This window comes from Vulpes vulpes, chromosome 15 (genome assembly GCF_048418805.1).
Source record: "Vulpes vulpes isolate BD-2025 chromosome 15, VulVul3, whole genome shotgun sequence".
In the NCBI taxonomy this organism is placed as follows: Eukaryota; Metazoa; Chordata; class Mammalia; order Carnivora; family Canidae; genus Vulpes; species Vulpes vulpes.
This window is the reverse complement of record NC_132794.1, coordinates 48,692,090-48,704,640: the sequence shown is the minus strand read 5'-3', so window position 1 is coordinate 48,704,640 and position 12,551 is coordinate 48,692,090. Positions and strand designations below refer to the sequence as shown.

At 56.5% G+C, this 12,551-nt stretch overlaps 1 protein-coding gene across 1 annotated transcript in view; it reads left to right on the top strand.

The window, feature by feature from the left end:
• SPTBN5 (spectrin beta, non-erythrocytic 5) overlaps nucleotides 1-12,551 on the top strand; it is a 46,473-nt gene that overhangs the window by 10,164 nt on the left and 23,758 nt on the right. The window contains exons 8-26 of the mRNA XM_072738122.1: nucleotides 467-605; nucleotides 712-944; nucleotides 1,203-1,356; nucleotides 1,443-1,643; nucleotides 1,730-1,936; nucleotides 2,252-2,452; nucleotides 3,161-3,316; nucleotides 5,983-6,113; nucleotides 6,350-6,589; nucleotides 6,886-7,173; nucleotides 8,259-8,499; nucleotides 8,597-8,736; nucleotides 8,910-9,009; nucleotides 9,717-9,887; nucleotides 10,401-10,565; nucleotides 10,964-11,178; nucleotides 11,555-11,732; nucleotides 11,951-12,151; nucleotides 12,405-12,521. Of these exons, the coding sequence (XP_072594223.1) occupies nucleotides 467-605; nucleotides 712-944; nucleotides 1,203-1,356; nucleotides 1,443-1,643; nucleotides 1,730-1,936; nucleotides 2,252-2,452; nucleotides 3,161-3,316; nucleotides 5,983-6,113; nucleotides 6,350-6,589; nucleotides 6,886-7,173; nucleotides 8,259-8,499; nucleotides 8,597-8,736; nucleotides 8,910-9,009; nucleotides 9,717-9,887; nucleotides 10,401-10,565; nucleotides 10,964-11,178; nucleotides 11,555-11,732; nucleotides 11,951-12,151; nucleotides 12,405-12,521 (3,478 nt within the window). The remainder of the gene's footprint in view (nucleotides 1-466; nucleotides 606-711; nucleotides 945-1,202; nucleotides 1,357-1,442; nucleotides 1,644-1,729; nucleotides 1,937-2,251; nucleotides 2,453-3,160; nucleotides 3,317-5,982; nucleotides 6,114-6,349; nucleotides 6,590-6,885; nucleotides 7,174-8,258; nucleotides 8,500-8,596; nucleotides 8,737-8,909; nucleotides 9,010-9,716; nucleotides 9,888-10,400; nucleotides 10,566-10,963; nucleotides 11,179-11,554; nucleotides 11,733-11,950; nucleotides 12,152-12,404; nucleotides 12,522-12,551) is intronic.

Below are 12,551 nucleotides of genomic sequence, written 5' to 3'. Positions count from 1 at the left end.
GAGACCACTTATGAGGCTATTGTAATCACCTAGGCCAGAGAGAAGCAACAGAGGCCATGAGAAATGGTGGGATTCTGGATATATTTTGAATCCAAGAGGATTTACAGACAGATCAGAGATGGGGTGTGAGAAAATGAGTTCTTGAGATCTTAGCCCAGGCTCCTAGAAGGATAGAGTTGCTATCTATCAGCTGAGATGGGGACTGGAAAGAAGGCTTGGGGCCCCTGAAGACCTGAACCCCACAGACCCTCCTTCTGGCTTCTCTGCCTGTGTCTAAGAACCCAGAACACAATGTCCCAACCACCCCAGACTAGGATGCTCCAAGCTCCCAGCCACCAGGCACAGGATCCTCCATGACCGCCAAACCCCCCTGTCCACCAGCTGCAGACCCCGAGGTGGCTTCCTCCCTGCACTCCCCCCACCCCCCCAGCCCCGTAAAGACCACCCTTACTCTCATGCCCTCCAGGCAACTAGAGATCAGTGGGCGCTGGGAGCAACTCCTTGAGCGTCTCCAAGGGCAGAAGAAGCAGATGGCAGACCTGCAGGCTGTGCTGAGCTTGCTGCAGGGGGTGGAGAGCACCTCCAACCAGCTCAAGGAACTCCAGGTGGGCCCTGCACCAGCAGATCCCAAGGCAACACAGCAGGATACACCTGCCTGGCACTCACGGGGCACTCTGGGACCACAATGATCACCTGTCCATCCCTGGCCAGGTGCTGGCCAGCTCCACAGCCTGTGGGCAGCAGCTGGCAGAAACAGTGGAGCTGCTGCAGAAGCATGACCTGCTGGAGGCCCAGGTCTCGGCACACGGAGCCCATGTGCACCATCTTGCCCTCCAGACGGCCGAGCTGGACTCCTCCACGGGCACTGGTGTGGAGGTGCTGCAGGCCGAAGTCCAGGCACTCGCCCAGCTCCACCAAAGCCTGGTGTCTCTGGTCAGGGCCCGGTAAGAGCTCCCCCGACCCTTTTACCTTCTCCAGAACTTTGTGAGCAACCCACTGTACCTCCTGTCCGGGTTAAAATGCTGCTGACTTGGCAACTCCCTCCACACTGACCCTCACCCCTGAGTCTTCTGGGTCCCCCATTCAGTTATCCAGGAAAAGAAAACTCCTGTTTAAGGGGAGGTGTCTGAGCCTGGGGAGGTGTCTGCACACGCCCACCCGCCCCGCCACCAACGTCTTTGGTGCCCCTCGCCATCCCTCAGACGGACCCTGCTGGAGCAGACCCTGCAGCAGGCAGAGTTCCTGGACAGCTGTGAGGAGGAGGAAGCCTGGGTGAGGGAGCACGAGCGGCTGGTGGAGGGTGAGGCCCTGGGCAGGGACCTCAGCACCCTCAGAGCGGCCCTGCGGAAACACAAGGTACTGCCGCCCGCGCCCTGCCGTCCCCACCTTGCCGCCACCCCTCTCTGCCCTCGCACCCAGCTGCCACTGTGCCCCCCAACCAGGCCCTGGAAGCCGAGATCCGCCACCACCAGGCTGTGTGCGCCGACCTCGTGCGGAGGGGATGCGACGTGGGCGCCCCCGGGCTCCCCAGGCGGCCGGGTCCCCGCGAGAGGGCCGAGGCGCTGCAGGGCGCGGGGCAGCGGCTCCGGGCCCGGGCGGCCAGCTGGGGGGCGCGGCTGCAGGCGGCGGCGCTGGTCCAGCAGGTAGGGGCGGGGCGGGAGGGGGAGCCGGGGCGGCGGGCGCGGGCCGGGGGCGGGGGCCGGTGCTCAGCCTGGCCTCCTCCCCGCAGTACGCGGCGGACGCGGCGGACGCGGCGTCGTGGCTGCGGGAGCGGCGCCTGGCGCTGGAGGGCGCCCCCCGCGGGCCGGCCCCGGAGGCCGCCGAGGCCCTGCTGCGGCGCCACGGGCGGCTGGAGCGCGCGGTGCAGGCCTTCGGGGCCGAGCTGCGGCGGCTGGACGAGCAGGCGCGGGCGGCCGCCGCCCAGGTGTCGCTCACGGTGCGCGGCGGGGTCCCAGCGCTGCAGCCCTGCTGCCCTGAGCACACAGGGTGCCGGTGGGAGGGCTCCTGTGGCGCCTGACTGGCCTCGTGGGCTCCCCCCACCCCGGGGCTTCGGGGCGCCCCACCGTCCTCAGCAGCATCCTACCCGCGGCCGCGCTTACGCAGCTCAGCCCAGGACGCTTTGGCTTTGCTCATTTTGCCCGCCCGCCAGGTCCTCCTGGACCGCCCCCTTTACTCTCAACCCCGCCCCCCGAGCCTTCTGTGCCTAGGGGAGCCCCCTCCGGACATGCTGCCCTCTGTTCTGTCAGCACAGGTGGTGTCTGCCCTGAGCTCTCTAAAGAAGGGCCGGAGGGACCCGGGGACCCGGAGTGGGGTTTCCTGCCGCTCTGGCCCCCTGGGAGCAGAGAAGAAGGCCCTCTCTGCTGAGCTCCACCCTAACTCTGACCCTGACACCATACTCCAGACACAGGACTGCTTGAGGCGGGACTATGAGGCTCTGCAGGTCCTGGCAAAGGTAACACTCTTGTTCTAGAACATGTCCATGGAGCAGACCCTGAGCGATGAACCCAGGGACAGAGCAGTTCCTGGACATGCACGCTGCCCTCAAGGAGCTTCCTCATGGCAGAGCAGATGAGAAGTCATCAGGTGGCTGTGGGCGTGATGGGAGCCCAGGCCGGGCTGTGAGTCAGGGAGGGCATTCTGAGGGGAGGACATAGGCTGAGCCTGGAACAAGGAGAGGCTAAGAGCAGGGAAAGCCAGAGGGAGGGCAGGGGAGACTGGGGCGGGGCGGGGGGGGGGTTCTGGGGAAAGACCATGCCCTAGGCAGGACCTATACCAAGGCAGGAAGGAGGCCCTGAAGGAGTTAAGGCCAGAGTGCCTGGAGCCCAGGAGTGAAGCCGGGAGTGGTGGGTGGTAGGACAGCCTGGAGGGGTGGTGGACCAGGCCAGACAGAGCCAGGTCCCACAGAAGTAAGGCTGTCCCAAACAGCCAAGCTAGATCAAAAGGGCACACTCTGTCAGGGCCCTTGAGCTGATGCTAAGCTCTTGTGAGCTCTGTCTCCTGGGCCTCTGGTGGAGGGCGCTGGGCCCAGCAGTGGGGCGGGGACCCTCTCTGGCCCTGGCTCTGAGCTCTGCTGGTGAGGGAGTCAGGATGATGGGACTGCCCTGAGGGCCCTATGGGGAAGCTGACCCTCACCCCAACCTCTGGGCCGGCCTCTCCTCAGCACCGCAGGGCACATCTGGAGGAGGCAGTGGCCCTGTTTGGATTCTATGATTTATGTGGGGAGCTGCAGTCATGGCTGGAGAACCAGACAGCACTGCTCCAAATGCTGCAGCCCCAGGCCGACGATAACGTGGAGGTCGCGCAGCTCAAATATGAGGTACCGCCCCTGTGGACCCGAAGTGGGGGTCTTAGCTGCTTGATCCTTCTGCCCTTCCTCATTCCTATCCTCCTCCCTCCCTGCCGGCTCCTGCCTCTCTGTTATTTGCTCCTGTGCCTGATTGTCCATGTTAGTTGGCTTCCTGTCTGGGAAGAAAGAGCAAGGGATCTGGCCTTGCATTTTTAATGAGGTATAACTGATATGTGACATTATATTAGTTTCAGATATGCAACATAATATTTGTATATATTGTGAAACGATCACAATAATTCTAGTTAACATCAATGTATTATATTATTAACATAATAACTCGACACATGTGTATGTTGTAAAATGTACACCACAGTAAGTCTGGTTATGTCCATCACCCCACGTAGTTACAGAATTTATTTCTTGGGATGAGAACTCTTAAGATGTACTCTCTTAGCAACTTTCAAACACTGCAACACGGCATTATTAATTGCAGTCCCCAGGCTTACCTTATATCCCCATAGCTTATTTATTTCATTTTTTTAAGATTTTATTTATTTATTCATGAGAGACACAGAGAGAGCGGCAGAGACATAGGCAGAGGGAGAATCAGGCGACTCGCAGGGATCCTGATGTGGGACTCAATCCCAGGACCCTGGGACCACCCCCTGAGCCAAAGGCAGATGCTCAACCACTGAGCCACCCAGTCGTCCCAACTTATTTATTTTATAGCCTCATTACCCGTTTCACCCACCCCTTAATTTCCCACCTCTGGCAGCCACCAATGTGTCTTCTGTCTCTATCTGGTTTTATTTTGTGTTTTTAGATCCCCCATACAAGTAAGATCATCCAGTATTTATCTCACTCTACCTCATTTCATTTAGCATAATGCCCTCATGGTCCATCCACGTTGTCCCAAAGGGCAAGATTTCATTCTTTTTTATGATATGAAAGAAATATTTATTTCTGTTGTATGTGGTGTGTATATATACCACATTTTCTTTGTGCATCCATCAGTGGACAGTTAGGCTGCTTTCATATCTTGGCTATTGTAAATAATGCTGGTACAAATGGGAGGGGGGTGCAGATACCTTTTCAAATGAATGTTTTCATTTTCTTTGGATAAATACCCAGAAGTGGAATTGCTGGACCATATAGTAGTTCTATTTTCCATTTTGTTTTTGAGGAACCTCCATATTATTTTCCATAATACCAATTTACATCCCTAACAGTGCACAATGGTTTCCTTTCCTCCACATCCTCACCAACACTTACTTCTAGTATTTTTGAGAAGAGCCATTCTCACAGGTGTGAGATGATCTCTCGTTGCAGTTTTGATTTGCATTTCCCTAAAGATTAGTGATGCTGAGTATCTTTTCCTATGTCTCTTGGGCATCTGTATGTCTTCTTTGGAGAAATGTCTATTCAGGTCCTCTGCCTATTTTTCAATCTGATTATTTGCTTTTAGTGTTGAGCATTTTGAATTTATTGCTGTATATGGTGTAAGGTAGGGGTCCAGTTTCATATTTTGCATGTGGCTGTCCAGTTTTCCCAGCACCATCTATTGAAGAAACTGTCCTTTCCCCATTGTATATTCTTGGCTCCTTTATCGTAAATTAATTGACCTTGTGTGCATGGCTTTATTTCTGGGCTCTCTATTCTGTCCCACTGATCTATGTATCTGTTTTTATGCAAAGACCACACTGTTTTGATTACTATAAATAATTACTGTAGTTTAATATAGTAAACTATATAGTTTGAAATCAGGGAGTGTGATGCCTCTGACTTTCTTCTTTCTCAAGATTGCTTTGGCTATTCAGAGTCTTTTGTGTTTCCATATAAATTTTAGGATTGTTCTATTTCTGTGAAAAAATGCTATTGGAGTTTTGATAGGGATTATATTGAATTTGTAGGTTGCTTTGAGTAGTTTGGACCTTTTAACAATATTAATTCTTCCAGTCCATGGGCATGATAGATCTTTCCATTTGTTTGTGGGTTTTTCCTAATTTCTTTCATCAGTGTCTTAGAGTTATCAGTTCAGTCTCTCATCTCTTTTGGTTAAATTTATTCCTGGGTATTTTAGTCTTCTTCTTTTTTTTTTTTTTTTTAAGATTTTATTTATTTATTCATGAGAGGCACACAGAGAGAGAGAGAGGCAGAGACACAGGCAGAGGGAGAAGCAGGCTCCATGCAGGGAGCCCGATGTGGGACTCGATCCCGGGGTCTCCAAGATCACACCCTGGGCTGCAGGCAGCGCCAAACCGCTGCACCACCGGGACTGCCCTATTTTATTCTTCTTAATGCAATTGTAAATTAGATTGTTTTCTTAATTTCTCTTTCTGATAGTTCATTATTATTATATAGAAATGCAAAATGCTCTTATAAATTGATTCTGTGCCCTGCAACTTTACTTAATTCATTTATTCTAACAATTTGTTGGTGGGGTCTTTAGGGTTTCTGTGTATAATACCCTATCATTAACCACTAGTGACAGTTTTGCTTCTTTCTAATTTGGATACTTGGCTTTGAGTTTTTAAAGGGCCCTCCAGGGGGCTCTTTAAGGACAAAGATCTCAGTCCTTTGAGAGGGATGCAGCTCAAACACCTATGCATCAGAGCATGTCTGAGGTCATTTGTAGTCTTGAGGGCAGTATGGGAAGAGAAGCTGCCTCAAGGCCTGGGTCTTCCTTTCCCCAGAACTTCCTCACTGCCCTGTCTGTGAGAAGGGGCTGTTGGGCTGAAGTCAGCAGCTCTGCTGAGCAGCTAAAGCAGAGATATCCTGAAGACACCCCCAAAATCCAGCAACAGCAGGAGGAACTGAGCTGGAGGTAAGAATGAGGGAGTGCAGGACAGTGGAGACAGATTGGATGCAGCTCCTGGGCCTGCACGCCTGCCTACCTACATCCCGAAATGCCAGGAGGAAACACTGGGCATGTCAGATACAGGGAGCAGAGGGTTTGGGGACAGCCAGCCTAGTGGCAGCTATTGTGTGAGCCCCTGGCCAGGGCCCCAGGATGGATGGGGATGTCTGTTTGATGGAGACATCCCTGTTCCCTCTGCACAGGTGGGGGCAGCTGGAAGCCCTGAAGATAGAGAAGGAAATGCAGCTGGCACGCACCACAGATGTGTGCGGTTTTCTGTACCAGTGCAGATCCACACAGGTCCAGCTGCAAGACCTGCTACTCCAACTGGAAACCCTAGAGCTGGGGCAGTCAGAAGACAGCCACTGCACCTTGCAACTGGTCCAGCAGAAGATGCTAACACTGGAGAGGAGTGTCCACTACTTGCAAGGGGCAGCCATAAAGTACAGCCTGGGTTTGGCACAGCGATGGGGCCCTGGGAGGCCAGGGAGGACCGATCAGGGCTGTGGAATGAGGAACAGGACAGGAATTGGAGGATGGGCAGGATGCACTGTGTGGTGGGCAGGGGTGCAGGTGGGGGAATGGCATGAAGAAATACAGGGAAAGGGTGAGCCATGCAGGCTTGCTGTCCCCAGGTGAGGAGGAGGTGAGAGGGCAGGGTCATTTTCCCCAGGGGAGTTCAAGCCTGGACAGCAGGCCTGGGCAGGGCACTGACTAGGCGGTGGACCCCATCTCCCAGAGCCAAGGAGTCAAGCCCTACCAAGAGCCAGTCCCTGCAAGAACAGGTGGAGACGCTGCAGGGGCTGCTGGAGCAGGGACAGCAGCATGTGGCCCAACAGGCCAGGGCCCAGGCTAAAGCACAAGCACGGCAGAGCTTCCTGCGGGAGAGCCAGCAGCTGCTGCTGTGGATGGAAGGTGTCTGGGCTCAGCTGCATAGCGAGGAGAAGGTGGTGGACATGGCCTCAGCCCAGCAGCTGCTTCTGGAGCACAGCAATCTGCTGGAGGAGATCCGGCTGCAGCAGGAGAGGTCAGGGTGGGAGGGCATACAGGGTGTGCTCAGGCTGGCTAAGGCCTGTGGGGACAGGCCACCAGAAGGGGAGAGGCAGGAAGCAAGATGTTACCTAGGGTAGTGGTCCAGGCTGGTTTCCAGCAGGTGCTTACACAAGGTTTTGAGGAGGATGTAACTAAGAACTAGTCAGGCATCCTGCATATTTGGGGGGTGGGGGTTGTAGGGCACAATCTGAGTTTCCTGAAAAGTTTTGTGAGTTTAGGCTTGGCTATACCCCATCCAGGTGAGCCTGATGGATTGCTTTTTGTTGGGGCAGCCTAGCCTTCCAAGCCATTCTGGATAATGCAGATCCTGCAGGCTCCTGGAGTCAGATGGCTCACCCTACCTCCCTGACTTCCCCCCTCCACCACCACCACCCCCCCCCCCGCCTTGTAGGACTAGGACACCTACCTCCTCAGTAATGGCAAGACCTCTCCTCCTGCAGGGATGATGGTACAGGTCCATCAGGCAGGCAGGGTCACCATGCACAGACTATAAGCTGTGCCCTGTACAATGGGGCCTGAAGGCAGCCGAGTGGGCAGTGAATCCATCTCACCCTCTGTTTGCCAGATTCTACTAATGCTTCAGGGCCGCCTCACCTCAGAGGAAGTAGAGCCTTTTTCTGATCCACACAAGGGTGTTACCTGTCCCCAAGCTGTGTGCCTGGGCGCTCAATTCGCTGAAAGAGGCACCCTTCCTAAATGCTCATGGGCTGGCACTGGCTTTTCAGGCAGGCATGTATGTGGTTTGAGGGATTTTTCTACTTGCCTGGGTAACAACCAATAGGACAGTGTTCTGGAGCAGCGGTGTGACGTGGCAGGGAGCGTGACAGCTGTTAAGACCTAAGTAGTGTGCTAGGCCCATTACATTCTGTGTGTCAGTAGTGCGCCAGGGCACAGTTCTTCTATGGGGCGAGTGAACCTGCGGGGAGGGGCTTACCAGCCTCAGGCCCCTGCCAGTTACCCTTTATCAGAACTCCAGAATGAATGAGCAACTGAGAGGGGAGGAAGGATGGGGTGAGAGGAGTGGGTGGGGTTTGACCTTCTGCCTGTCATTGTGGACAGGCTGCAGCAGCTGGAGGCTCGGGGCCAGCCTATTTCAGCCCTGGACTCCCCGGACTCCCAAGAGGTAGCCCATGCTCTGGGGCTCCTGAGCCAGCAAGGCCAGGGCCTGCAGGCCGCCTGGGAGCAGAGACAGCAGCGGCTGCAGGAGGGACTGGAACTGCAGAGATTTGGCCATGATGTAGATGGTTTCACTGCTGCCTGTGCCAGCCGCGAGGCCTTCCTGGAACTGGACAACCTCGGGGTAGGTAGCCAGGGATATGGGGCTGCAGTGCCACTTCCCCACCACTGGAGGGGGCTCTGAAGCCAGGAACCGTGACTCCCCATCTCTGCACCCCTAGGAAGATGTGGGGGAGGCCCAGCGCCTGCTGCAGCAGCACAAGGAGTTTGGGCGGCTGCTGAGCGTCCTTGGCCATCGAGCAGAGGCTCTGCAGGCACGCGGGGAGAAGCTGGCCCTGAGCCAACACCTTGCTGCGCACAAGTGAGTCCAGGCCTGTCTGGGCAGCACCTGCCCCCCTCTCTCGGCCTGCACAGCCTGCTGCCTGGAGGCTGAGGAGAGAGTGCGGGGCGTGGGGCCGAACCGGCACACCATGGGCGGCAACAGGCCTTGGGCAGAGGGGAGCCTCCCTGAGCCTTCCCTGATCCGACCTCCAGGGTCCTGGAGCAGCTGCAGAGCATCCAGACACAGTGGACCAGGATCCAGGAGAGGAGTGAGCAGAGGAGGAGGCAGCTGCTGGCTTCTCTCCAACTCCAGGTGAAGGGGGGCCAGCCCAGGGGCATGGGGCCTCCCCAGCAGGACTGCCTTGGAGTCTACTGCTGCGCTCACCCTTATGCACAATGCAAAGCTCTTTACAGTTTGCAAAGGTCTTTCCCACGTGTTATATCATGGACCCTCATCGCCCCTCTTGTGAGACAGACATTCTGGCTCTGATTTTTCCAGATGAGAACAGGCTAAGGCCATACTGTTCAGAGGCAGGACTGGACCTGAAGTCCTAATAAACCCCCTTGCCCTCCCTCATCTGGCAACTTCCCTTCCTCATCATTTCTGGCCACGTTCTAGGTTTACCCATGGGCCATGGGCACCAGCTGCAGACCTCGGCTTTGTAAGATATTTGTTCAGCCCGGGCTCTGAGCTGGGCCTAAGTAGCATAAGCCTCCTTGGGGAGAAATGGCTGGATGTGATTTAAAGTGGGTTGGAGTAGTGGGAATGGACCAAGTGCTCTTCTTCTCTGGGCACAGGACACCATGGGGCCAGGCTGTCACTCCCTGGGCTGCCTCCTACTGTGAGGGGGGAAACCTTTCTCTACCAATCTCAGCTTCCCTGTCCCCACTTGCAAGCGGTCACCCCAGGCCCCACCTTGCACACTAGGATTGGCTCTGGCTCCTGCTCTTTCCCATGGGGGTCCATGAGACCCCCTCACCCCTGCTCGTGAGACCCATTCTCTTCTGGTTCTTGGGCAGAAATGGAAGCAGGATGTGGCAGAGCTGGTGCTGTGGATAGAGGAGAAGGGACAGAGGGCAGCAGATGAGCCTTCCCGAGAGCCCAGCAAAGTCCTGCAGCAACTCAGGCAGCACGAAGCAGCTGAGCGCGAGTTGCTGGCCACCCTTGGGCACGTGGAGGGCCTGCAGCAGGTGGGGGCACGGGCCAGAGGGTGCAGGGCCTATTCCTCTCCAAATTCCCAGCCCTGGTGTATGATGTGCTTTCATGGAAAAAACTCCCTGAAGGAAGAATCATTCTTTGTTGTCTCAGAATTAGGATCCCACAGACTCCTCCTCCACTCAGCTGGGTACCCCTCTGTCTTGGTCCCCAAACAGCCCGGAATGTTTCCATTGGCTCTCCCCCCCCACACCCGCCCCCAGCTCTGAGGGCAGTTCCAGTGCCTGCTGCCTCCACCTGAACAAAGCCTTCCCTACCGCAGTCTGCTGCCCGCTCACCTGGCTCTACCTGGGGGCATCAGAGGAAAGCCCGCCCACCTCTCCCCACAGATTTGGGGCCAAATGAAATGCTCAAGTGCTTGCAGCCTGTAGAAAGCAACCTGTAGCCAACTACCCCCGCCCACCTCTGCCACTTGAGTCCAGCCCGCTGTGGCCACTCACGGTACCAGCAACTCAACAGAATTCCCTTGGTCTTTGTGTCCACTCCAGGTTGGGAGACAGCTGTTGAGCAGCAGGCCCCAAGCCCAGGAAGATGTGCAGAGCAGCCTCCAGGGCCTGAGGAACAAGTGGGAAGCAGTGAAGCGCAAGATGGCGGAGCATGGGGACCAGCTCCGGCAGGCGAGGCAGCAGGCCCCGCTTCTGGGGCTGCTGCAGGTGGGCTGAAAGGAGGGGCAGGGCACAGGAGGGAGACTGGGGCTGTGTGGGCTAGGCTGGGTGGGAACAGGCAGGAAGGGAGGGGCGGGGAAGGGTCTGGGTGTTCTGCTTACTCTGGAGTAGCCCTCTTTAGAGGCCTCTGGCCTGTGGCGAGTTGAGCCTGGCTTTGCCAACGTAGAACTGTCTCCTGTGTGTGCAGTGTGTAGTCAGCACAACTTGAATCCCCACAGAGGAAAAAGCACGAGGGGATAGGAGTGTTGGCGAGGCTCGGGGGAAGGTGGTAGGTGGACAACAGCAAGGTTAACAGTCTCTAGTAGGTCCTCCGTGAATCCGGTGAGCTGCAAGCAGTGTGGGCTGCTGTACTGCAGAGCCTAACCCATACCCTGCGCCCTCCCCAGGATGCCAAGAAGAAGATGGAGCAGCTGGAGGGGGCCCTGCAGAGTGCAGAAACCGGGCAGGACCTGGGCTCGAGCCGGGGGCTGCAGAGGCAGCACTGCCAACTGGAAAGGGAGAGCCAGGCACTGGCCAGCAAGATGGCTGCTCTCGTCTCCCAGGCCCAGCAGGGGCTCACTTCCCAGACCGTCATGGAGGAGACTCAAAAGTACCTACTGAGGTACCCACCTGCTTTTCCATCTTCACCCCATTGTGTGCCACCCCCAGCACATGAACATTAGGATGGTTTCTACCCAGTGAGCCCAGCGGCAGCATCCATAGGACCTGAGGTGGTCCAGACCTCCTTCTCTTATGAGTAAAGTCATTCCCAGAAGACGAAGGCCAGAGACCCCAACCAGGCTTCCTCAGCACCCCACAATCTGAAGTCAAGCAGGTTGTCTGGGTGAAAGGTTGGGCCCCAGGCCTGCCAGTCATCAGATGAGGCTTTCCTCTGTCTGCTACTTTGTTCCTCATGGGTCCCTGGTTGGGCTGTGGAAAGCCCCACCAGGGGAAGCCACCTGTTCCCAACCACCACCATCTCTTCTGCCTCCACCCAGGTTCGAGTCCCTGCAGGGCCATCTGGCTGCCCGGCGCCTACAGCTGCAGGCCTCAGTTGAGCTGTACCAGTTCTACCAACTGAGTAACCTGGAGCTCACTTGGGTGGCTGAGCACATGCCCAGTGCCAGCTCCACCAAATGCTTGAGTGGTGCCCAGAGCCTTTGCCACAAGCACGAGGTAACAGCCCCCTTTTCAACTCTCCAGATCCCTGACGTCTCATTCTAGACCTCAGAAGCCTTCTGTCATGAAACAGTGTATCCTGATTTCCAAGTCTCTGCCCCCAGTTATTCCCTGCCCAGGAGTTTTGCCCCTGTGGGGGCCAGAGCCGCCTCCATGGCTCTGTTCCAGTCTCCCTGTGACTGAGGGCGGCAGCCCCTCATCCTGTCCTGTGGCAGGAGCTCCAGGTGGAGGTGAAAGCCCACCAGGGACAGGTGCAGCAGGTGCTGGGTTCTGGATGGAGCCTTGCAGCCTCAGGGCACCCCCATGCCCAGTGCATCGTGGAGCAGTGCGAAAAGCTGGCAGGCCGCTGGGCAGAGCTGGAGCAGGCATGTGAGGTGCAGGCCCAGTGCCTGCAGGAGGCTGTCGTTCTGCAGCAGGTAGGATGCAGCGAGCACCAGGATTGGGGGGAGTGGCGAACGTCAGGCAGCCACCGCGAGTGAGGTGTGCAGGGGCTGGCACACTCAGAGCAGTGGGTCAGTTGTGAACACCCGGGCCCAGGACCTGGCTAGTATCCAGTAGGCACAGAAACCTCTTTGTGCTGGCTTCTGGGGAGCTTCCCATGATGTCTCCAGGGGGTGGTGGAGGATCCCATCTGACATCATCAAGGTGAGGTGTCTTCATTCTTGGCAGTGTTTTCTGGCTGCATCCGAGCTGGAGGACTGGGTGAAGGCAAAGCAGCCACTGGTGAGCAGTCAGGACTGCGGTGGAGACCGGGGAGCCACCGTCAGGCTCATTGAAAAGCACCAGGTACCATGTCCTGGGCAGCCTCCACACATC